The 23,298-nt window shown below is 43.0% G+C and overlaps 1 protein-coding gene across 3 annotated transcripts in view; it reads left to right on the top strand.

The window, feature by feature from the left end:
- KCND2 (potassium voltage-gated channel subfamily D member 2) overlaps positions 1 to 22,836 on the top strand; it is a 506,409-nt gene extending 483,573 nt beyond the window's left edge. For all 3 annotated transcript variants that reach the window (XM_053253823.1, XM_053253826.1, XM_053253825.1), the window contains 4 exons: positions 6,395 to 6,490; positions 9,632 to 9,727; positions 11,512 to 11,759; positions 18,706 to 22,836. In XM_053253823.1, coding sequence (XP_053109798.1) covers positions 6,395 to 6,490; positions 9,632 to 9,727; positions 11,512 to 11,759; positions 18,706 to 18,883 — 618 coding nt within the window. In that variant the 3' untranslated portion in view covers positions 18,884 to 22,836. The remainder of the gene's footprint in view (positions 1 to 6,394; positions 6,491 to 9,631; positions 9,728 to 11,511; positions 11,760 to 18,705) is intronic.
- Positions 22,837 to 23,298: the final 462 nt, after the last annotated feature.

Raw genomic sequence — 23,298 nt, 5'->3', positions numbered from 1 at the left:
GTCACAAACTGAAACTGTTCCAATCTAATCTTGCAAGACGGCTTGCTGGACACCTCCCTAACTGGCCCTGCAGTAATACTGGAGTCCAAATCAGCCCGAACGCAAGAGATTTTATCTGCAAATAATTCATTGAATGTGACATGGTGAGATTATGTCCAGAAACAGATTTGAAACAGAAGGGGCTTGGCTAACCCAGCTAACCCCAGTGATCCAGAACAGCTCTGCTAGATGAGTACTTGCAGACACAATACGTGCCGAATAAAAGTTTGGCCCACACAGGATCACCAATCTCCCCCAACCAGGTCTCAGTCATGCATGTCATGCGCAATCAAATCATGGATGGTTTTGATCTTCTTTTGAACTGACCTGGCATTACCATGGAGCATGTTTAGGTTCAGTGGGGAATTGGAAGGAACTACTCACCGAGGCTTGAGAGCTGACAGGACAGCCAGAAGGGGAAACAGTAATTAAGTTACTGGACTCCCTTCCCCTTAAACGGCATGCTGGCCTGTCAACACCCGATCCTCTATTCCCCACCACTAATGAAATAACTGCCTCAATGTCTTCAAACATTCCCCCTGCTCCATCCTTAACAAGATAGCCCAGACACATCCCTGTAAGCAGCCTGGCACAAACCACTAAAACAAAAAATTAAACTAAACTAAAACTGAAGGACTTTGAGCATAACTTCCCCTCAGACCTCAATCCTACACCGAAGGCTACACCTCTGGCTTGCCACAGTCATTTTAAGCCACACTCCCCAGACCCAACCTCTCATGTAGACTCTGGATCCTGGCTGATAGAGCTGGGCTTCACAGGTGCAGCTCATTAGGGCAATCAGACAGTGGCAGAAGGGATTCCAGCAGCCACTCTTCTCTGCTGGTCAAGGCTGAAGGGAGGAGAAAGGCACAGATCGGCAAATCTCCCAGCTCAAGCCAGGGAGATTCAGGTGGAAAAAGAGTCACCAGCAGTGTTCCCGCCAAGGCCTGCCTGTGTGCATGTGTTCACATGTTTTTTGATGTCCACTCAGTTAATTTTAGATCCCACTCAGGTTTAATCAGGAAGGTCCCATTCTGAATGCACATGTGCACACACTGCCTTGATACTGCCACCCAGAACAAAACTCATTCTGCACACAGATTAGGGATGTATGAAATGTTTTGGGTACAGAATTATCTGTACCCGAAACTGCCCATTTCGGGTGATTCGTTGCCAAAATGAATCACTCTCTTGCCCTCCCGAAATGTTTTGGAGCCTAAATGTATCACCCCCATTTTGGCTCCGAATAATTTGTAATTTTGGCCCTCCATTTTGTGACCAATAAAGTGCTTCTTCTTTCTCCTCCATTTTGAGTTCTGACATCTACTCAAATTTCCCGCCTTTTTGCCTCCCATTGATTTCAATGCAAAAAGGTCCGATCTGAAGTCTGTTTGAATTTAGGGTCCCAGGGCCAAAAGAGTGGGGTGGGGTGGTAGTACCTAATGGGTGGAGTCTTCCACCCAAATTGCAGAGGAATTGGGCAAAGGCCTGGTTTTTGGTGAATTGTTGACATTTTAGTGTCTTTAGGGCAGATTTGGGGCATAAAGTGGGATCTGGGACAGAAGAGGGAGTGCGGTGGTAGTGCCTAATGGATGGAGACTACCACCCAAATTGCAGAGGGATTGGGCAAAGGGCTGATTTTTAAGTGATTTTAGAAGTTTTCACGTCTTTAAAGTTTTTCTCCATAAGGAACAATGGAGGTTTCAGCAGCCCCATAACTCCACTTGGGCGGTGGTGGTGGGCCTGGCATGGCCCAGAGTGAGTGGCGGTGTAGTGCACAGAGGGTACCAGCCACCCCCATGGGTTTCTAACCCATGGGGTACAGGGTTCTGTTGTTTCTGAGGAGTTCTGAGTGTGGATTCTCTGGTAGCAAATGAGAGTGGATTCATGGTTTGTATTGAAAATCTCATTTGCTAGCAGTGAATCTGCACTCAGAACTCCTCAGAAACAACAGAACCCTGTACCCCATGATTTAGAAACCCATGAGGGTGGCTGGTACCCTCTGTGCACTACACCGCCACTCGCTCTGGGCCATGCCAGCACCCCCGAAGTGGAGTTATGGGGCTGCTGAAACCTCCATTGTTCCTTATGGAGAAAAACCTTAAAGACGCAAAAACTTCTAAAATAACTTAAAAATCAGCCCTTAGCCCAATCCCTCTGCAATTTGGGTGTTAGCCTCCACCCATTAGGCACTACCACCCCACCCCACTCTTTTGGCCCTGGGACTCATTTTTTTTATTCAGATCAATTCAAATTCGGATTTGGATTAATTTGGATCCGAATTAAATCTGGGGTGATTCGGATGGGTCAGATTTGGACCCAAAAACAAAATGGGGGTGTTTTGATTCAGATCCGAATCAAAACACTGAAAATCCAAATTGCACACCCCTAACACAGATGAATAAAATTAGAGATAACATTGGTCCCTAGCCTCTAAGATAGCCTCCCAGACTTCCATGGATGGAACTGGAATGTTATGCATCTCCCCCAGTTCTCTCCCCAAAATTTAACTGGTTAACTCCTTTTTTAAAAAGGAACCATTTAACCTGCTTGAAACAAAACTTCAGTCTCTCTAGCTTGCTTCATCTTACATTCTAAGAGTAGACCTGGAGTGATACTTGGAAAACATTATTCTATACTTAACAGCAGGTATCAAAAGTATGTGGCTTAAGCATGAGAACAACTTAAAATAGCTGCATCCTGTGCAGGAATTTCACCATCAAAAGTAGTGAACAGAGGTACAATTTATCACATTACAGACCAAGGGGATGTTATTATCTACTTTATGTCTGATCCTAAGAAAATTTTTCATTTCTAACAGAGCTTGTCATCTGTTGACTTCCTGCTGTTCAATTTACACATCTTAATAGTTTCTTTATTATTATTTAAAATATGTATACCCCGCCCCTCTAGTACATTACTGCTGGGGGTGGCTCATAACATTAATAAAATAGATACAATGTAAAGTAAAAGATTAATAACATCAAAGTTAAAAGACCAGGCTAAAACCACATTTAAAATTACATATATTTAAAGTTTCAAATTTAAATATATTAAATTTAAATAGATACTAAAAAGCTAAAAACACAGCAGGCTTCCAGAGAGTTGGCTTTCACTTTGCTGCTATTTTGAGACCTGCCTACAAACACTGGAACTTCTATGCACTATTCAGAAGATCTAGAATGAAACTTAAAATTTATCTGTTTTGATTCCTATACTGTTTCTTGAACTTTATGTAAAAGAAATTGAACATGCATTTCACCCACCGGATCAAGTTTAGACTGGGAATCAGTGTAGCCAGACACTGTATTTCTGCTCTAAAAGAAACTGGATTGAGAGACAATTGTCTTTTACCAGTTAGAAACCTAGAACTGGAGCAGATCAAAGCACAGAAGAGATGCAAATTCAGATTTCAATGAACCCAAAGGCAGACTCTTAGATACATTCGGTTAACTGCAAAGAACGAAAAGTGTGTTTTAAATAGCACTTGCTATGATTATTTTTAATAACTATAGGAAAGTTATTCACACAGGACTAACAGTCGCTCTCTATTCTTTAAAGCAAAGGGGTGTTTGCTTAAGCCATCTTAATTGTTTATTCCCATAGTCACTTGTAATAAACAGTAACAGAACCACTAAGCTGGTCAGAGATGTAGATGCTCTGGAGGACTAATCCCATTCTTTGAGCCATCAAGTCCAATTTTCAGGCCACTTCTACCTTCATTCATCTCTTAGTCTATGTCAGGGATGGCCAGCTGGTGGTTCATATGCAGGATCATTCCCCCACGTAACTTTATCTGCCCCCAAATTTCCATCCAGGAACAGTGAAATAATTGCTAACCATTCCACCTGTAAAGAAAAGTAATGAATCACCATGCATTTTTCATAGAACTGTTTCATGTGGCTATCGCATATGCATTCTGGGAAGGCAAAGGGCTACTGTCAATCTTTCCCGGAAAGGATTTTATAGGAAGCCCATTCATTTCTCAGCTGGGGATCAATGACTTCATACTATCCAGGAACATGTGCTCCCTCTCTTTGAAATCCCTTCTGCTAGCCAACTTTGTGACAGAACTTTACCATCCATAAGGGGTGTTGGAGACTTCCAGTGCACACATTTGTGTCTGGTAAAGAAAATCATGTCACCTTAAGTGACACAGAGGGGAAATGCTTGACTAACAAACAGAAGGTTGCCGATTCAAATCCCTGCTGATATGTTTCTCAGAATATGGGAAACACCTATACCGGGCAGCAGTGATATAGGAAGATGCTGAAAGGCATCATCTCATACTGCGTGAGAGGAGGCAATGGTAAACCCCTCCTGTATTCTACCAAAAGAAAACCACAGGGCTCTGTGGGCACCAGGAGTTGAAATCGACTTGACGGCACACTTTACTTTAAAGAAAATCATCCCCAAGAATATATAATACAGAAGTTGGCCACCTCAGGGCCCTTTCCTGATTAGCTGCTCAAGAGCTTCAAAATGCCTCCGTTCAGGCAAGTTGCATTGAAAACGTAAACAGCAGGGGGAACAATCTCGCAGCAACTAACCTGAAAAAATGGCAAATTCCTTATGCCGGATATACGACATCCTAGCTCTATATCGCAGCGATTAAATTCGAGAGAATGCATTTGCAATGTGAATAGCACACGGCTGTCCATGTAGGGACTGCGGTGTCACAATGCAGGAAGCGTGGAAGCACACCTCTGAGATCCAATGTGACCCCCGTTGCAGGGTCTAATCTGGAAACCACCCTGACCTATGCTGTCTGCAAGACTACGGTGTGCCATAAACATAAAGCAGTTGCATTTCAGACAGAGGTCCAAATAGTTCAAGCAGATAACCAAAGCTATGTACTGTTGGTTAGACACTATTGCAATTGCAGTGCAATAAAAGACGTGGGCACAGAAGTTTCACACCCATTAGGGCTGTAGCCATGGTTCCTTTCTTTATGGTAATGATCAGGTCCTGTCCACCCTCACTCTTGTCCCCTTGTCATCTATTTTGTTCCTCAGGTTCCAAATCTTATGACTGTACCCTGATGGCTTCATTTTGTACTGACACTTGCTTTGTCCATACCCACTAATCGCATGGTAGCTATTAACACAGATTTGCACTCGCATAAATTTAAAGCAAGATGCAAACTGAAGCACCACTATAATCCTTGATCTCTTTGATCTCTGGAGTAAGAAGAGGTTCCAACTGCTTCTTTGAAGTGGCTGCAGATTAAACATTAATGCCGAAGCTTCTGCACCCTAGAAGAAACTGGTTTCTTCTATGTTAGTTACCGCACAAGTATTGTTATGCAACAAAGACATACAAATGCTACAGAAGGAAGTGTGAACATAAAACTTGAAACTTAGATTTCCAGTTTAAGCACTTGTAATATGTGCAAAAGCACTCACAGAAAGATCCAGCTGTCAATCAAGTGTAGCATTAAACACTCTGTAGAAAACTTCAGAAAAGAGCAAGAATTCAAGTGCTGTTTGCAGGACTTGTTTAGATCACTCTTTCTCTGTGACTGAGCCTAAAATTTCTTCATACCAGTCTGCTGAACTTTATCAAGGTAGCATATTTTTGTATGCATTAATCAGTATTGCTGTTTCTGTGTTAAAACTTTAGATTCAAGGAATATGTGATTATAAGAATAATCATATAGTCCATTGATAATGGCAGTTAGGACTAGGTGATTTAAACGAGAAAGCCTTTTCAATGTTACGGAATATATCCAGGCAGTAACATAAACCAGGCCACAATGCCGTACTACTTTCATGTTACTGGTCCCAGCAGTCATAAATGGAGAGTGCTGGCTTAGATCTCATTGTGTTCCACAGATGTTTCTCTTCAAATCAGAATGTTCTGAGTAATTATGTGTGACACTTCACAGCAGTTGAACAGCTACACATTCTGTTGGTCTATTGTCCTTTCCTACAAGGAACCTTTAGTGGAAGAATCAGAAATGGTGTAATTAAAGTGAGATGAAAGCAACGTTCCTGACCTCCATGTACAGGCAGTGGCATGATCGCACTGACAGTAGAAGTGAGGAAGCAACATGTCTAATGTGAAAATATATGTAAACACAGACACAAAACCCATTCATTGTTCTTGTTGGCTGATGCAAGCTGAGAACAATTGCTTCTCACTCATTTGCATTATAAATGTGAAAACACAGCACCTGAAAGCCCAGCTGAAAGAGTCCTTTCTGTAATTAGGGACCATGGTATTCACAGAGAAGACATTCCAATTAGCTGTATTATGGGTGGTTTTGGATTTTTTTTAAAAAAGAAGCAGAATGATAGATACAAAGACAAGTGACACTTCTCTTCCCCCACCCCTCTCTCTTTTTCTTATACAGAAAGCCAGGCTTGCTAGAATCCGTGCAGCAAAGAGTGGGAGTGCCAACGCTTATATGCAGAGCAAAAGAAATGGCTTACTCAGTAACCAGCTGCAGGTAATGAGCATGTGCGTTCTAAATCCAGAAACACTATTTAATAATAGTCCAGCAGATCTCATTCTGTTTCACATAAGAAGTCAGTCTGCCTCCAAACATAGCATGACAGTTACCCTTAAACTGAAGATGGAAGAATTGTGCTGAACAGGGGCCCCGTGAGAGGTGCAGTCAGGCAAATTGCTTTTCTCAGAGCCCAATAAACAAGTCCATCAGCTAATCTCTGAGGGAGGAGACCCCCTCCAGCTCAGCGCCAAAAGCAGGTACCAACCAGCTGAGTCTCCAAGGCCAGCAGCTTTACACACAAACACACACAGAGAGAGCACACAGCCACTGGCCTATACATCACATCATGTGGAAAACTTTGATTTCCAGGATATCACAAATGTTGCCACAAGTCACCCCTGATCTCAATGACCCTGAAGATATGTTTGCATCAGAGCTCTTCTCTTGCAATGCATTTCATCTTGATTTGTTCCTCATAAGAACATCAGAACAGCCCTGCTGGATCAGGCCCAAGGCCCATTAGTCCAGCATCCTGTTTCACACAGTGGCCCCCCTCCCTCCTGCTGTTGCTCACCTGCAACTGGTATTGAGAGGCATCGTGCCTCTGAGGCGGGAGATGCCTCATTGCCTCTTTACACTTCCTTACATCCTCATTGCCCCCTTACGCCATTTATTTTTCTGCTGCTTTTCACACATTTTGCCATACATACGTACAAACAGAAAAAGAGAAGCAACAAGGAACAGCAGACACATCAAGACACAACTCCAATCAACTTGTGAGTTAGAGCAACAAGGAAAAGCAGCCATTCAGCTTCCTACCCATGAGGGAGTCAGAAATGGAGGGCATGTTTGTGCCCTAATGCCTAACACACAGGGAGCATGCTCATTCTTCTTCATTTCTCAGCCAGCAAATGTGGGCGGAAGCCCCTTTGTTGGGTTACCTCAACTCATGAGCATGCAGTCCAATGGAAGGCCTAGGGTTTCTAATCCCATGATCCTCCCCAGAAGAATGGCCCTCTTGTAAGAGAAATAACCCTTCGGCAGCAAGCTGCCAGGGGAGCAGGAGTGTGGTTTAGTCCGCATAAATTGTTTTGCCAGGGTGAACCCTTGCAAGAGCATCCTAGGTCTCAGCAGGACAGACCCCACTCCTGGGAGGTCACGATTTCCCCTTCCCTTTCCTAAAAGGGAAATAGTCTTCCCCCTCCCCACCTCAAATTGTGCTTTTGCAAGATTGTTCTGATGCAGGGCTCTTAGGAGGGCAGTGGTGCCATTTCTGTCAGAAGCAGCACTGATATGGCATGGCATTTAAAGGGATTTAAATGCACTTTCCATGCCTAGGATGGGCAGACCACTCTGCACTTGGCACTTCACCTTAAAGATCATGGTCAATTGTGGCCACTCTGCTGACATGTTGATGCTTTGCTCAGCTTGTTGGGATCAGCCTCGGTGGCTGAGCAGCAGGGAGGGGCTCCCCTCTCCTGGGTTGCTGGACAAACATCTGCAATACGATTTACAATTTAAAATAGAAACCGCAGGTTCGCCAACCTCTGGTTTCACGTTAAATGTGAATGTGGCCCATGTCTGCCCAATTATAGTTACGCCTCTGTAATCTAGAGAACGTTACGCATGATTAGCACCTATTGATCTCACTTAAGATGCCATAGTGCTACATTCAGTTTGAATGAATGTGATTAAAGCTTGCAGCCATAATAACAAACTCATTACCTCAACATATGGTGATGGTCTCCATCTTGAAAAGGATGAGACAAATGCATGAATAGTTGCTTCTTAGCAACTATTAGCCACCATAGCCATAGTCTGCATACACCAGTTCTGTACCTCATTTAGTCCTGCTGATATCAACTGAACAAGTGCAGTACTCCATTTTAAATACACTCTGCTGAGATGGCTAATTTTGCATGGTAATTGATCTGTTGAAGCGATCACAAAAATTTTAAGGGGAAGGGGCAAACCAGCTAGTTGCATAAATGCTTTCACTTCTCTTGGTCTTAAGACTATGTACTTTAGTTAAAAAGAGAGATGAATCAGTTTATTAGAGAAAACATGGTTTAAAGGTATGTGTAAGAAAATCTAAAAAGAATTTTATTTATTGTTTTATTGTTTTATTTATTGTTTTACTTATTTAATTTATATACTGCCTGACTCCAAAGGCTCTTGGTGGTTCACATGCATAGGCTGAATTTGGCATAGGCCAAATTCAGACATAACAGGAAACCGGAGGTCCTTTCACTTTCCGTTTCCGTAGCCCTGTGTTCAAATGCAGGCAACTGGCGCTTATGGTGGAAGGGGAACCATGGTTTCCTGCCCTGAACTCCAATCTGAACCTTTGTTTCAGAGTGGAGTTTAGCCACTATAAACTCCATTTCTGTGGCACCAGTGTTACATCCAAGTTCTGGCACTGCAGTTTTGCCCTCATGGAACTGGGTTGAGGGAGGAAGTTCCTCCCTCACTCTGGCTGCCATTGGCTGCCAGGACCATCCTTCATTTAAAAAGGAAGCCCTGGCAGCCAATTTCCTCCTTTCTGCAGTCAGTGTGACTGCAGAGAGGCAGTTCTCAATTTTATCCAAATATGGACAGAAGATTGTGGGGAGGAGGCAAGGAATCACGTGTCCATTGTATCTGAAGTACATCTGAAGTACGTCCAAAGGTGGTGGTAGTTTATTTTATATTGACCAGTATTTCCATTATGAAGCATGGCAGACTGGGTTTTAAAATACTCATCCAAGATGTGGAACATAGGAACATAGGAAGCTGCCATATTCTGAGTCAGACCATTATTAGTTCATCTAGCTCAGTATTGTCTTCACAGACTGGCAGCGGCTTCTCCAAGGTTGCAGGCAGGAATCTCTCTCAGCCCTATCTTGGAGAAGCCAGGGAGGGAACTTGAAACCTTCTGCTCTTCCCAGAGTGGCTTCATCCCCTGAGGGGAATATCTTGCAGTGCTCACACATCAAGTCTCCCATTCATATGCAACCAGGGCAGACCCTGCTTAGCTATGAGGACAAGTCATGCTTGCTACCACAAGACCAGCTCTCCTCTTCTTGTGCTTTGATCAAGAACCTAGCTTCGCCTATTTCTTCACAAATGAGAATAACATAATATTCAATGTATTAACAGTTATCTGGTGAAGAACAAGAGGCCTTTGTTAGCAAAGCTGGTTCGTCCTTTGCAATCCAGCACCACCATCTGCTTCACTGTCTGGAAAAAACCACGGTAAGATTATAAACTCTCTGCTTTCTTCTGATCTGTTGAAAATACAATTGGTGTTGGTTTACTGTTGTCCTGTCGCTCCATTAGAATTACTCTGATGCAGTTATTCACCGTACTTATCCAAAGCAGTTTTATGGAATGTGATTATTCTGAAATTATTTTGGTGACACATATTTATATCGCATAATGGTGCTCGTTTGTGACTTCATTAGCTCTGCTGAGAATATAGCTGTGCTGGTGTGATTACTATTTATGTTTAACACATGAACAGCCAGGTCAGATAATTTGCTGGCAGACAGTGCTGGGGAGGAAGTTGCTATCACTGGCTTTCTCCACTGAACTTCATTAGCGGTAAGCTTGTTGGCAGACAGAGATATGCATGTGTTCAGATTTGCACTTTTCCTCTTCTTGGACTTCTTTGTCATTCTGATTTTGGAATCCTTGGGAGCTTTCTGACAAACAAATGCCAATGTGAGGGACAGAGCCAAGAGGAAATCAATGTGGGTGTTAATTCCTCACCATTAGGCATGCAGCACCAGGGGCTTTTACACACAGCAGGTTTTACCATGAGTTTATGGGAAGCTTTACTGAAAACTTGAAGTTGTCCCAAAAAACCGCCACAGATAGTGGATTTTTTTACCCCACATATAAATCATGAGACACTCTAACGTGCAGTGAAAAACCCGGATTGTGTGTGAACTGCTCCCCGATAACTCACAGGGACTTTGGGGTAAATCTAGTCGATATGTGAACACACACCCTCCATTCTGGAGGAGATGCGAGAGGGCTTCAAAAACCCCATGTGAAGAACTTCCAGTGTGGGGTGCTTTGTGGGGGGAAACCTAGGCAAAATGTTCCTGGACAGAGAGAGTCATTGGATCATATGCATTTTTATTTTTCCCTGTTTGTTTGGTTGTTCAATTTATATACTGCGACTCCTTAAGTGGCTCAGGGCAGTTTATTCCATCCACTTTTATTTTTCATTTTTAAAGATTTTAAGACCTAGGATGTAGCTACTACACTAGGCAGTTAAATGGGCTTTTATGCAGTTTTAATTTTTGTGCCTTGCATCTACTCCTGGAAACTCAACCAGAGACCACCTACTGTTTGGGATCGTGCACTGAGTTCGTGGGTGAAGGCGCTTGAGCACTGATGAGCTCTCCAGTGCCAAACTTGCTGGGGAAATACCACAACAGGGTTTTTCCCGATCCCGTGTGTGTGTGTGTGTGTTTTCATATTCCTTTCTTTACCTTTCCTAGCCCTCACAGCCTTAAAAAATAAATGGTTTTTGATGTGTACGTATCAGAATGCGAACTGTGGCCAGGATCCAAAGAGCTTTGATAGGTGAACCTAGGGAATTGAGGCTGCCAAGTGAGATTATTGTTGTTTTTCTGAGCAATAGGCCTCCATGCCATATCACAGACTAAGCTGGGGACTGTCTTTAGTTGAGAAGTAGTTGGCCATGTAGCATGGAGAGTTGCTGTTTGAAATACACGTTGAAAGCCTCCTTGAACCCACAGAGCTGATTTTTTTGTTTTAGATTCTGGCTCATGTCTATATCCTTCATCAAGAATTATTGTATGCTAAATTCGTGTTGAAATTGTACACACACACACACACACACACACACAGACTTAAGAGTAAGCACCATTGAACACAATGGATCTTGCTTCCAAAGAAACATGCCTAAGACCAGGCAGCAGGTCTAAAAAAACCAATGACTCTCCTTTACCATGGCAGTTTTTCCAGCTGTAATGTTGCTTTTTTTTCTGACTCACGTTGCACAGAACCATGAATTTGTGGATGAACAAACATATGAAGAAAGCTGCATGGAGGTTTCTACTGTCAACAGACATTCCAGCCACAGCCCTTCTCTCTCTTCCCAACAAGGAGTTACAAGCACGTGCTGTTCGCGGCGACATAAAAAGACATTTCGCATCCCAAACACCAACCTAACTGGCAGCCGCCCAAGCAGTGTCCAAGAACTCAGTACCATTCAGATCAGATGCATGGAGAGAACACCTTTGTCTAACAGGTACATCAGCTTTAGGAATGATCCCAGACAGAGATAACCATATGCTCTCTCTTTCTTGAGGCAAGGAATTGGCATGGAACACAAGCTTGTGTGTGTGTGAGTGTGTTTTGTTTCAGATACTAGTCTACATTCTGTCATTTTATAGGAAAAGCACCTGCCTCTTCTTGAAAATGATTGTGAAGTGCTTAATTGGGAGAATGGGTATTCAAAAGAGAAAACATACTGATGCTTTCAAAGGAAATATCAAAGCAAATCATTTGTGTAAAAGATTGGGCTTTATCGACAGCTATGATGTGAGTGCAGAAACAACGCATTCCATTTTGCAGTCTGAAGCAGAGCACCAAACAGGGCTTCCTCCCTTTCCCTTGTTTTCGATTAAAATCACACCCCCAGCTCCTTCCTGCCTTTCAGATTGGTTCTCCTCCTAACCGAAAAAGAAGGAAGGGAAGAAAAGAAGCAGTGCCATACAATTTGGGCTTCCTTTCTTCCTTTGCAAATACCATTTCCACCTTGCTATCCATGGGGGTGCTGCCCCTGAGGACCAGCCTACAATCTGCTGGCAGAAGCAGCCTGCTTCACCCTGTGTTATGGGAGGGTCAGCCCTGTGTGAGTGTATCTACCAGCTTATAACTCAGTTGAGATCAGAGGCCCCATTATGGGGCAAACCGTTTCCAAATAGCTATCTTGAATACCATATAATTCTGTTACATTCTTTAGATAAGTAGTAAATTTACTCATGGTGCTGAGCAATATAATGATTGCGATGCAAATTACTCCAGACAACAAAAAAGAGGGAGGTGTTTTTTAGTATTTATTTTTATTTAATATACTTACAACTGATATTTTAAGGCACGGGAAGATTCTAATCTGCTCAAATTTTTTTACATATGTTTAATGATAAGTTCTTCTGATTAAATCCTTTGCTTTTAAGTGATCTCACTTCAAATGTTTAGATAAGAGAATGTGAGCTGTTGAACAACTGAAACCAGTTAACATGACCAGATTTTCAGAAGAGCAGTTCACCATGCCAAAGTGTCCATGGTGTAATCAAGCTGGTCTTTCAGGACATTTTGGCATGGTGAGCTGCTCTTCTAAAATTCTGCCCCTTGCTGAAAGAATAGCCTATAAAAATTCACAAGACTTTCCACATCAGTATCTAATCTCATCAACATATGGTTCAAGATTAACTATACTGTTGCGTTCACTTTGCTTATTTTTCTCCTTATATTATTCAGCCCAGAAATCTGAATGTGATTCTATGCCCAATTGCATGTGTGACCTTTCCCATTTACACCAGTGGAGGCCTTGATTGCTACAAGTACTTCATTGTATCCATCTTATAGTGCTCTCTCGAAATGAAAAGGGACATTCTGTGGCTGGGGGCTCTCACATGTGTGTGAAGCAGGGCTCTTGTGCAGGGCTCCTCCAATAATCTCTAGACTGGTATGCAGAGGAGGCTCCACATTGGGGGCAAGGGAGGCATTGCCCTCCTCCTTCTGCCCCCCCCCCCATTCTTGCCAGCCCTCTATTCTTTCACCAAACATATAATCTCTTCAGGGGTGTAGCTAGGGAAGAGCTTCTCTGGTGACACCTCATATAGCATGATTAGCTCGCTCCCAGATTGGGGGAGATAGGGAAGAAAATATGGAGGGGTGGATCTGGAGGGCTCTCATGAGCTGGGGGGACTGGATTCTTTGAACCCATCAGCTCAATTATAGCTGCACCCCTCCATCTCTTCCTCTGTGTCTTTCTCTCTGTCTGTGTCTTTTGCTTGAATGCTGATCTTGCATTTCTGCTGCTTGCCAGTAGATGGCACTTGCTCTCAGTCTTTTTTCTAACTTCCTTTGTAAAGCCATTTCCTCCCTCTTAGGGTGTACAGCAGAATTACTTTATTGCCCCCAAATGAAGTAATTACCATATTTAATCACTGCCCAAATTGCATATTTAGTGCTTCAGCAGCCATCCGGATGTGCCTTTCTTTTCTTCCCCCACTAAGGGTGGGCAGGGGCTAGCCCAGCCCCTAACCCATGAGATGTCAGAATAGCTTACAGGCACCTATTCTGACCAATAGCCAGCAAACAAGGCCAGCCCAGTCATCTGATTTCCCAGGATCCTTCTAGGCAATCTGCAAGCAAGTGGAGTTCAGAACAGGTAGGAGCCCTGACTATCTTTCTCCAGCCTCCAGAGGGAAGCCAACCTTTCCCCCTTCACTCAGCACCCCAATCAAGCCCTCAGGAAGCATTGGATTTCCCTAGAATTTGCTGGGAGCTCTTTATCCCCGCCCCCTTTCCTTTTAAAAAATGGCAGAAGCAAATCTTGACAAAATTCAGAGCTCTAGAGAAGGAGGGGGAGAGTGGTGGGTATGGTGGACTGGCACTCTCCTTGGTAGTTCTTTTACTTAAAAGCAAACAAGCACCTTCCCACCTTCCCTCTTCTTGTGGAACTTTAAGAAAAAGCTCCATGCTCATTTCTCTCTCTTTCTCTTAGGGCCAGTTCACACGTACAATTTAACTGCAGTTAAAGCTACCTGAGGTTGTAACTGTTGTACGCTCCAATATATAAAACTGGGGTTAAGGGTCTATAGTTAACTCCAGTTTGCCCCACCAAACTCCAGTTGGAACCGGAGGTTTTCTCTAAGTTTCACCACTGACAGCCACGGTTTTGCCACTGAACCGTTACACCTGAAGGCAGACTCGGCCTTAACCATGGTTAAGCGCCCATTTCAAAATCCCAGTTACAAGAGGCAGCAGTGCAGACCCACCCATGGGTGTGGCTGCTGCATGCTTTTGGCGCTTCCCGCTGGTAGCCGCTCAGAATACCAGCCATGCCCCTCCTGTCAGCCATGCAGGGACAGAGTTGCCAGGCGACAGGGAACATGCCCCAACCCAGACTTTCCAGCCTGTCAAGCCGCATAGCCACTCGGAGGGCAACAGTCATTGACGTCCTCAAGCACAAACACCCCCAATGGCAGCACAAGCAGGGCACCCCGTCATGGCGCCAGGAAGGGGAATCCAAAAGGCAGACCCAAGCAGGGAAGCTGGAGCAGCCACGTTCTATTTTTCACACAGAAAGGGTAGGGAAGGGGGCCCCAGCTCCTTCCCCGGGTGGGAATATTTGCTCCCTAAGTCTTCCTCATGACTGTGCCCCATCTGTGGGGCACAGATATCAAATGTCCGAGATGCTACTTGTGCTATATGAGGTGATGTTCTTGGTGTATGACGAATAGCAACCCATGACCCCACAGATTGCTCTCTCACAAGAGTAGCAGACAAAGGGGAGCAAAGGAAGATGCTCTATGCAGAAAAGCAGCAGGGATGGGCACTCGGGCAAGTGCTGCCCTGCTCTGCTCATAAGAGTGACAGACCACAGGGACACCCCTGGACACCCCATGGGATGGACCATCAGAGTGGAGAGGAGTGGAAAGTATTGCCAGAAAAATCAGAACTGATTCAAGAGGGTAATCCATCCCCTTCTTCACCTAACACCTCCCTCATGAGAGCGTCAGGCCATGGGTGCTCTGAATAGAGCAAGGATGGTTTCTGGCTCACAGCTGTGGGGAATGCTATCACAGGGAACACATTCCTAGTCTTGGGGATCACACATACTGTAAGCTGCCATGATACTATGCCCCCTGCCTGCCCGCACATCCATGTGTACACGTGTACATTTTCTGGCACCCCGGAACAGCCACCCCACTCTTCAGTGGTGTCCGGAAAACAGGTGCTCCCCTCTCCCATCCATCCATGCATATCCCATTCAAGTAAATGTGAGTTTCCCCCTCACCTCTGGTATTAGAAGTGGGATCCCCTCTGGGCCCCTGAACCTCCAGGGAATTGGAGATTGTGTGGTGCTTTGGCGGGGTGAGGCCACTTGGGAGGCAGAAGTGCTATGGCGGGCAGAAGCGGTGCTGGCATCACAGTGCATTTTAAAGGCTTTCCATGCACTTTCCCTGCCGACAGCAGGTGGAGCACTCAGAAAAAGCACAGTCTTGCTCGGCACACTCCGCTGGAGAGCGTAGCCAATCATGGCTAAGCTGCTGACATGGTGACGCTTTGCCCCACAGTCTGGCTGCATAGCTGGCTGGGATCAGGCTGAGAGGCTGAGCAGCAGGGAGGGGCTCCACTCTCCTTCAACTCCAGTTAGGCTCATGGCAGTTTGCTGTGCGTCTGCAGCGCAAATTGGAGTTAGGAATTTTAACTCCAGTCAGAGTTAAGTATGGTTATCGTGTACATGGGAATGCAGCCTTGCTCTCTCACCTCTCTTGAGGGTGAAAGAGAGGGAGGGGGTTATAGCTTCCAGAAAAACCAAGACATTTTACTAATTGGATAACTTAAAGCTTATCTTGTTTGAAATGTGTGTGTCTTTAATTCAGAAATACAATTTTATTATGAATTCTGAGATTAAAAAGAGAGTCGGTGTGGAAAAAGAGAGCCAGAGTGGTGTAGTTGTTAGAGTGCTGGACTAGGGCCAGCGAGACCCAAGTGCAAATCCCCATTCAGCCATGAGACATGCTGGGTGACTCTAGGCCAGTCACTTCTCTCTCAGCCTAACCTACTTCACAGGGTTGTTGTGAGGAGAAACCTAAGTATGAAGTATACCACTCTGGTCTCCTTGGAGGAAGAGCGGGATATAAAATTGAATGAATGAAAATGAATGAATGAATGAATATTATTTCCTTCTCTTCATGGGTAACCTAACAGACACAGCTTGGAAACCAGGCCAGTTCAAAATAGTTAAGTAGGTCCACCACTCTATAGTCCTTATGCCAGTTTTTATTTGCTGTTGGTTGGTTATCTTGTGTTTTACCTGTTTTTTGTTTGTTTGGGTTTTGGGGTGGGGTGAGTGCTAGTGATACTGAAAGGAGAGGTCCTCAGTGTAAGGTCTTTGGACAGGTTTGTGATTTATATGGCTTAATTTTCAAATCTGATAAAGGATTCTCTCAAGTAAATGTTGCATAGAACTGCAGTCAATTCCATAAAGTTTATTCCAAGTAAAGCCTTAATGAAGCCATTAAATAACTACTTGAGTTGCCCAAGTAACTGCTGTGTGCATAGGATTGCAGCCCAAGGATATATCCCAGAAATGTTTATGTTGTGAGAAAGGGAGAAATAAGGCTTGCTTTAAAAAACAACTATGCATGTCTATATTTGTGAGAAGAAAGAAACAAGTGGGCTGGTAATTTCAAGCCGTGTAGAATGTGTGTATGCAGGTATTACCTGCAAATAGGATCTCAAGATTCAAACACACACCCTGCACCACTAAGTTGATCTTCTTAGCCTAGTCCTGCATGGGGTGAGGAGAAGAGGGCTGAGATTGCAAGGAGGAGGAGAAATGGAGGCAATGCTGACAGAAGAAAGGAGGGAGCTACTGAGGGGAAGAAGAGGCTTGGGGACTTTAGAGACAGAGAGGGCATTGCTACTTCCCACACTGACACCCACCATGAACCACTCTAATGGCAGGATTCCTTTACTCACATTCAAGGGGTGAATTTAGCGCTGAATTAGCACTAAACAGCCAGCTGCCCAATGTTGGTGTCATTCATTCATTCATTCATTCATTCATTCATTCATTTATTTATTTATTTATTTATTTATTTATTATTTGGTACATTTTATTTATTTAGTACAATGTCTCAGTGGAGATTTTGGTTGAGACAAACAACTTTACAGATGGAGAAAACCATGGGCTGGTGACTCACTTCTTTTAAACTTAGGATTGGACTTGCCTACTATTAGCCCTGCCTATGATTACCCCTGACTCCCTCCCCTCTGCCCCCCCCCCAGCCCCAAGAAGCAGTAGTTGCCACAGCTGTTATGACTAATGTTAGGCATCACAATATTTTCAACAGTAAACACATCCCGGATGACATAGCAAACAGCCACTAGAATCACTATGATACAGGGACATGCTTCACACGAGTAGCGTGAAGCGCCATGAGGACTTGTGTGGGAAGAGCGGGGTCAACCCACTCTCCCTGCACATGAGCAGGGAGCTTGCCCTGGGCGGCCACATCGGCCACCCATATGATCATCACAGAGCCAGTTGGGGCGGCAGGGACTGGTGGCCGGCCGGCCCATGGAAGTCCCAGAATGCCCCGTGCAAGTGCATGGGGCATTCTGGGGAGACCCCCCGATGCCGGGAGGCTTGTTGTAGCCTCCCGGTCGGGGGTCTGCTCGTGAGTCACTGCGGCGGAGAGCCACGCCGTGGCAACTCACAAGCACAAAAACAGAGTTAGCGGTGCACTCGCTTCGGTAACCTGATTGGGGGGGCGGCATTTTAGAGGGCTGGCTGCTGGGCGACACACAACCAGCCTAAACAGGGCTGGGCTCCCTTAGCCTGGTTTTGGCTGGTCATGGGAATAGCCTCAGTGACTCTTTTGATGTATTCTTTGAGCACAATGAAATGTCCCTCACTAAATGCTTCTTCTTACCATGAAAAATCTCGGTGTTCTGTTCACAGACCTGCAAATAATTGGGGTACTATTTATGTTAATTCTGCACAATGAGAACACAGTTCCTAATGCTTTGATATATAATAGCTTGAGGTCAGCAAATGAAATATAGAATAAGCACTGGAAGAGATATAGCAATAGCAATAGCACTTACATTTATATACCGCTCTATAGCCAGAGCTCTCTAAGCGGTTTACAATGATTTAGCATATTGCCCCCAACATTCTGGGTACTCATTTTACCGACCTCGGAAGGATGGAAGGCTGAGTCAACCTTGAGCCCCTGGTCAGGATCGAACTTGCAACCTTCTGGTTACAGGGCAGCAGTTTTACCACTGCACCACCAGGGGCTCTAAAATATAGACATTTTAGTTGTATCCTACAAGCATCCTAGATGTTTTTCTGACATAGCAGAACTGAATAACAATATTAAGGGGATAGAACATGTATATAATTTTTTAATCCATTGATTGTTGTTGTTTTTAAACTTCTCCAGCCGATCCAGTTTAAATGCCAAAATGGAAGAGTGCGTTAAACTAAACTGTGAGCAGCCTTATGTAACCACAGCAATAATCAGCATTCCAACACCACCTGTGACCACACCAGAAGGAGATGATAGACCAGAATCTCCAGAGTATTCAGGAGGAAACATTGTCAGAGTATCTGCTTTATAAAACAGTTAGAATAAAGACCACTTAGAAGCTGAACTGCAGCAAAGAAAATACAGTTCTGAGGGAAGAGGGACACAATAGCCCTTTGTTGAGTGGAACAGCAACAGATGATGGAAGCATTCTGGAGATACAAAACATGGTGGGTTTTCGTTACTGAATTGTGTGCAGTGGCAACCAAATGGAATTTCTACACGTCACTTGAACTTTTCTGGAGCAAACTCTTCTGTGACTCTTTTGATTTATTCTATGAGCACAATGAAATGTCCCCCATTGATGCTTCTTCTTACCATGAAAAATCTTTTTAATAAAATACCTTAAAAAAATTTTTTCAGACCGTTTATGTTGTAACCGAATGCAAAATCAAGGATGGAAACAATGTTTTGATAATGTGTTCTCTTTTTTCTTGTTAATAAACCATGAACCTGTTGACAAACTGACAAAAAGAATGAAAGAGAGAGAGAAATGGCTCATAAAATATTTGTACTGACTGAAAGAAACACAACCATAATGCATGTGAAAATTCTTTGGAGCTGTGATCTGAGTTTATTTCTGTTGTTTTTTCAGGTTAGGCATGATAACATTTTACTGTAGAAAAGGGGCATTTCTGTGCACTTACAAAAAAGCTGATTGTTAACGTCCCATGGTAGTTGTACAAATAACTTCCTTTTGCAGGGAGAAATGAAGTATTTCTTACTCAAAAACACTCATTAGTGAAACTGAGATGTTCAGTTAGTTCAATATTTCTCATTGTTCTTGCTTCCTTGGTACTGTTACAACTGCAATAATTCAATGTACATCTGTTGTATCAGGGATCAGGCTTTTATTTATATAACTGCACAAACTCAACTACGCAGATAAAACAATACATGGGTAGACAGTACAATATTTTATGTAATTTTGCAGGGAAAGTTTTAGATAATTTCATAACCAAAACTGTTGTACCACAAATGTAGGTTTTGGAACTTTTAAAAAATCATGTTTATTTTAATTTTCATTACCCTGTAATTCCTTAATGCCAATCATTGCCTTTTGTTACATTTCATTCCTTTGAATGTCAAGGGGCTTCATAAATTAGCAAAGGAAGCCTGTTTTATGAACACCTCTTTTTTTTTCCTGAACAAAATGAACAGTCTTCCTAGTGTAGTGTTATAATGTAATTGTCATCTGAGGTAACAATAACAGGGTTTGGTGATTTGTTTATCTCTGAAACCTCACTGCTATTGTGTACTAATATTGGACAAGCTGAGTACTAGGAGACATTCAATTAATATTTGCAAAGGATTACTAAAATGTTGTTGTTTGTCAAATTTGTATTGTAGAACACATAGATATCTGAACAAAGACTACTGCTGAAATGGAAGATTTGGATCCAATGGTGCAAAACAATAGCTGACATCAACAGCTGTGCCAGTGTAGGATCAATACACAAACGTTACAGTTTAAATTTGTCTTTTTGTTTCTTTGTCTAAAGGATTTTTAAAATGGTGTTTCCAGAAGAGTAACTTCATTCAATAGTTGCTAATCTGTTTAGGAATGTGGTGGTTTCCCATCATTTCAAGTTGTTGAGCAAAATTGGTATTTCTAAGTAAAAACATGCAACTTTGAAGTACTTCTGAATAAACTGGTAGATGGATTTGTATAGCATCTCTAATTTTGAGGGCCCTATTTTGATAGTGTATTATCAGATGTATCCTCATCTGATCATTGAATCCACTAATGTATGGAAGTAAGAATGTCCTTAAGTGGTTTCTGGTCTCAAATTATGTTATATTAAAAACCATATTGGATGTTGGTAATCAGATTCCATGCTCATCTGTTCTCAACCCAACTGTCTAGTGGTTTAGCCACATCTGTTGCTGTAGTTTAATGTGACCAGCATCACATCCAAACACATTTCACTTTCTCATACCACTGGATCGTATTCTCATTTATAGTTAAATGGATGGAAGACCGAACAAGCAAAAAACTCATCCCAGTCCTCTAGCTGATTGGCCCAGGTGTCATTGCACAAGCATAGCCATGAGATCCTTTGGAGAAGTGCTGCTGGGCAGGGAAAGGAGGAAAACTACACTTCACCCACACTTCTCTCCTACACTTCAGTCCCAGGCAAGAACTTGCATGAGTGATACAAGAAGTTACTTAGCGCTTCCAGATGTAGCAAATGTCCTGTCTTCTTTTGAGCTCTCTTCATTGGAACAAGATCATAGTGGTAATGTGTTGGCATAATTCAAGAGCAGAGGATCACAGGGGCTGTGCTGGGGCAAAAAGGAAGCATTCACTGGTGCAACCTTTCTTTCTTTTTCTTTTTCTTTTCTGAGGAGTATGGCTCTTTTTGAGTCTATTTCTTGACAACCTCTCTCTAAAAATAGAGAACCTTCAGGGATTCAGTCCAATACCTTTCTCCAACCCACCATTTTTTCACCTATACCACTGGGGTAGGCAACCTCATGTTCCCCCTATGAGATCTTCATCTAAAACTAGTTTAATAACTGGTAATCTCTTATGTGATGCTGCAGCAGATACTGAACTACTATGAGAGCCTGGCAATTTTAGTAACCTTAGGAAACATTGTACCTCAACCTTAATTCTAAATGAGTATGACCTTATTAAAGAAGAGAGCTATATTGTGATAGATACACATTATTTTAATAATAATCATTTGCATTGGAAAACCCATTCACTACTGCAAACTGTAAAGGTTTTGTTATATTTGTGAATGAAATCTGGACTGAATTTGTATGAACTTGCAAACCCAGAATTTTCTGTTCTCCTCTAACTCTGACTCCACTGAAGGTATAGCTTCTTTTCATTCTTATGTCATAGCAAAATAATTCCGTTCTGAAAAACCAGTTGATGTGACCCTTTGCTCCTGCTGAGCTCTGTGCTGACTTTGCATATGGTGCACTAGGTGCATGGCTAAGTGGACCTTGGCATGCTTCACTATGTGCTGGCTGTGCACATTAATCTAATCAAGCAGAGAACGGTGACACGAGGATTACCATCTGAACTCACAATTAACTTTGAAAATAATTGGCTTTGTTTGTCCTTTGTGCTGAAACCATGTCTGGATTTAAGACTGCCCTAATATTAACAATTTGCAACAGCTTCTTGTTTATTTGAAGTCACATTGAACTTCTTAATCAAACATTTGGATGTTCTTTTGCTAACAGAAGGTAGCAGTTATAGAAAGCTGCTGGAGATGAAGGTCCTGATCCCGGATGTAATCTGCATGCAGAAACCAGGTTTTTACACACAGGTCTGCTACATTAGTGGCTTACCAACCATGGCTGTGCAAGAGAAAGAAGAACAGATCCAACAATGTAGTGCTGCATGTGAAACTCCATGCCTTTCCCCATGCAGGCCCCTTTGCACCCCAAACCTGTGCACTATGCAGTGATGGCCAACAAATGTTGTAGCATTCCCACTACCTCCTTTTTCCATCCTGTGGTTCTTCTGGTCAGGACCAACTCTGTTCTAAGCAGTATTACAGGCCACATAACTGAATGCTGTTCCATTTCATATAGATATGAAAGCAAAGCACAGCTATGCTCACCTAACAGGTGGCATTCCAGCCGTGTGACCTTCATTTAATTCCTTGCCCTTGGATTTGGTAAGATTTTGCATAATGCTAGTCCACCCATCTATCATGCAAAAATATTATGATTTTTTTTCCTCTGAAATTCAGAAGCTGAAAAAATATTTTAGTGTTTTAGGTGATTTAAATGCTGTTTTTCAGTAGTGAATGACTTGGCGACTGTGTAAAATGCATCTGTACTGTAAATGAAATGTAATTATTTCTGTGTATCACACAAAGAAACCAAGGTTGTTTTTTGGACCAATTTTTGTTTTGAAATTCATATTGTACTTCAGAAGGGCAGCATAGCAAGATGTGTTATGCTGAATAAATCAGACATCTGAGGAATATTTAAATAAAACATCTGCATGCTTGAATGGGACCACTGGTTTTGCAATAACCTCATTCACGGAACATTTTCTTCCTGCCCCTCAAATGAATGCAGGCTAGCTTTGCTCAAGTTCCTCTTGTGATTCAAGATGTCACTCATTCTAACTATTGTGTAGGTAATAAGCACCGTTTGCCAGCACATCAAGACCAACCTCTCACCCCCACTGACTCAAAATAGCCCACAATTTAAACTCTCCTAATAAGGAAAAAATTCTCCAAGGCATGATGTTCCTTCAACAGCTATTCACCCTGATCCAGATGCACAGATATAACCTCATTCATTGCAGCGATCAGCTGCACAGTTGGAAAAAACACTGGGAAAACTAACACCAGCTGATTTTCTGAGTGGAGTTGAACTGCCGGCTTGTGCTATGAATTGTATGAGCAGCACCCATTTGCAAAACTTCTCAGTCAGCTACGAGTGCACACAAGGAAGCATGCCACTATGTGAATA

Source organism: Hemicordylus capensis, chromosome 5 (genome assembly GCF_027244095.1).
Source record: "Hemicordylus capensis ecotype Gifberg chromosome 5, rHemCap1.1.pri, whole genome shotgun sequence".
NCBI classification, from domain to species: Eukaryota; Metazoa; Chordata; class Lepidosauria; order Squamata; family Cordylidae; genus Hemicordylus; species Hemicordylus capensis.
Note: the sequence above shows the minus strand (reverse complement) of the source record. Positions and strands in the feature narration are given on the sequence as shown.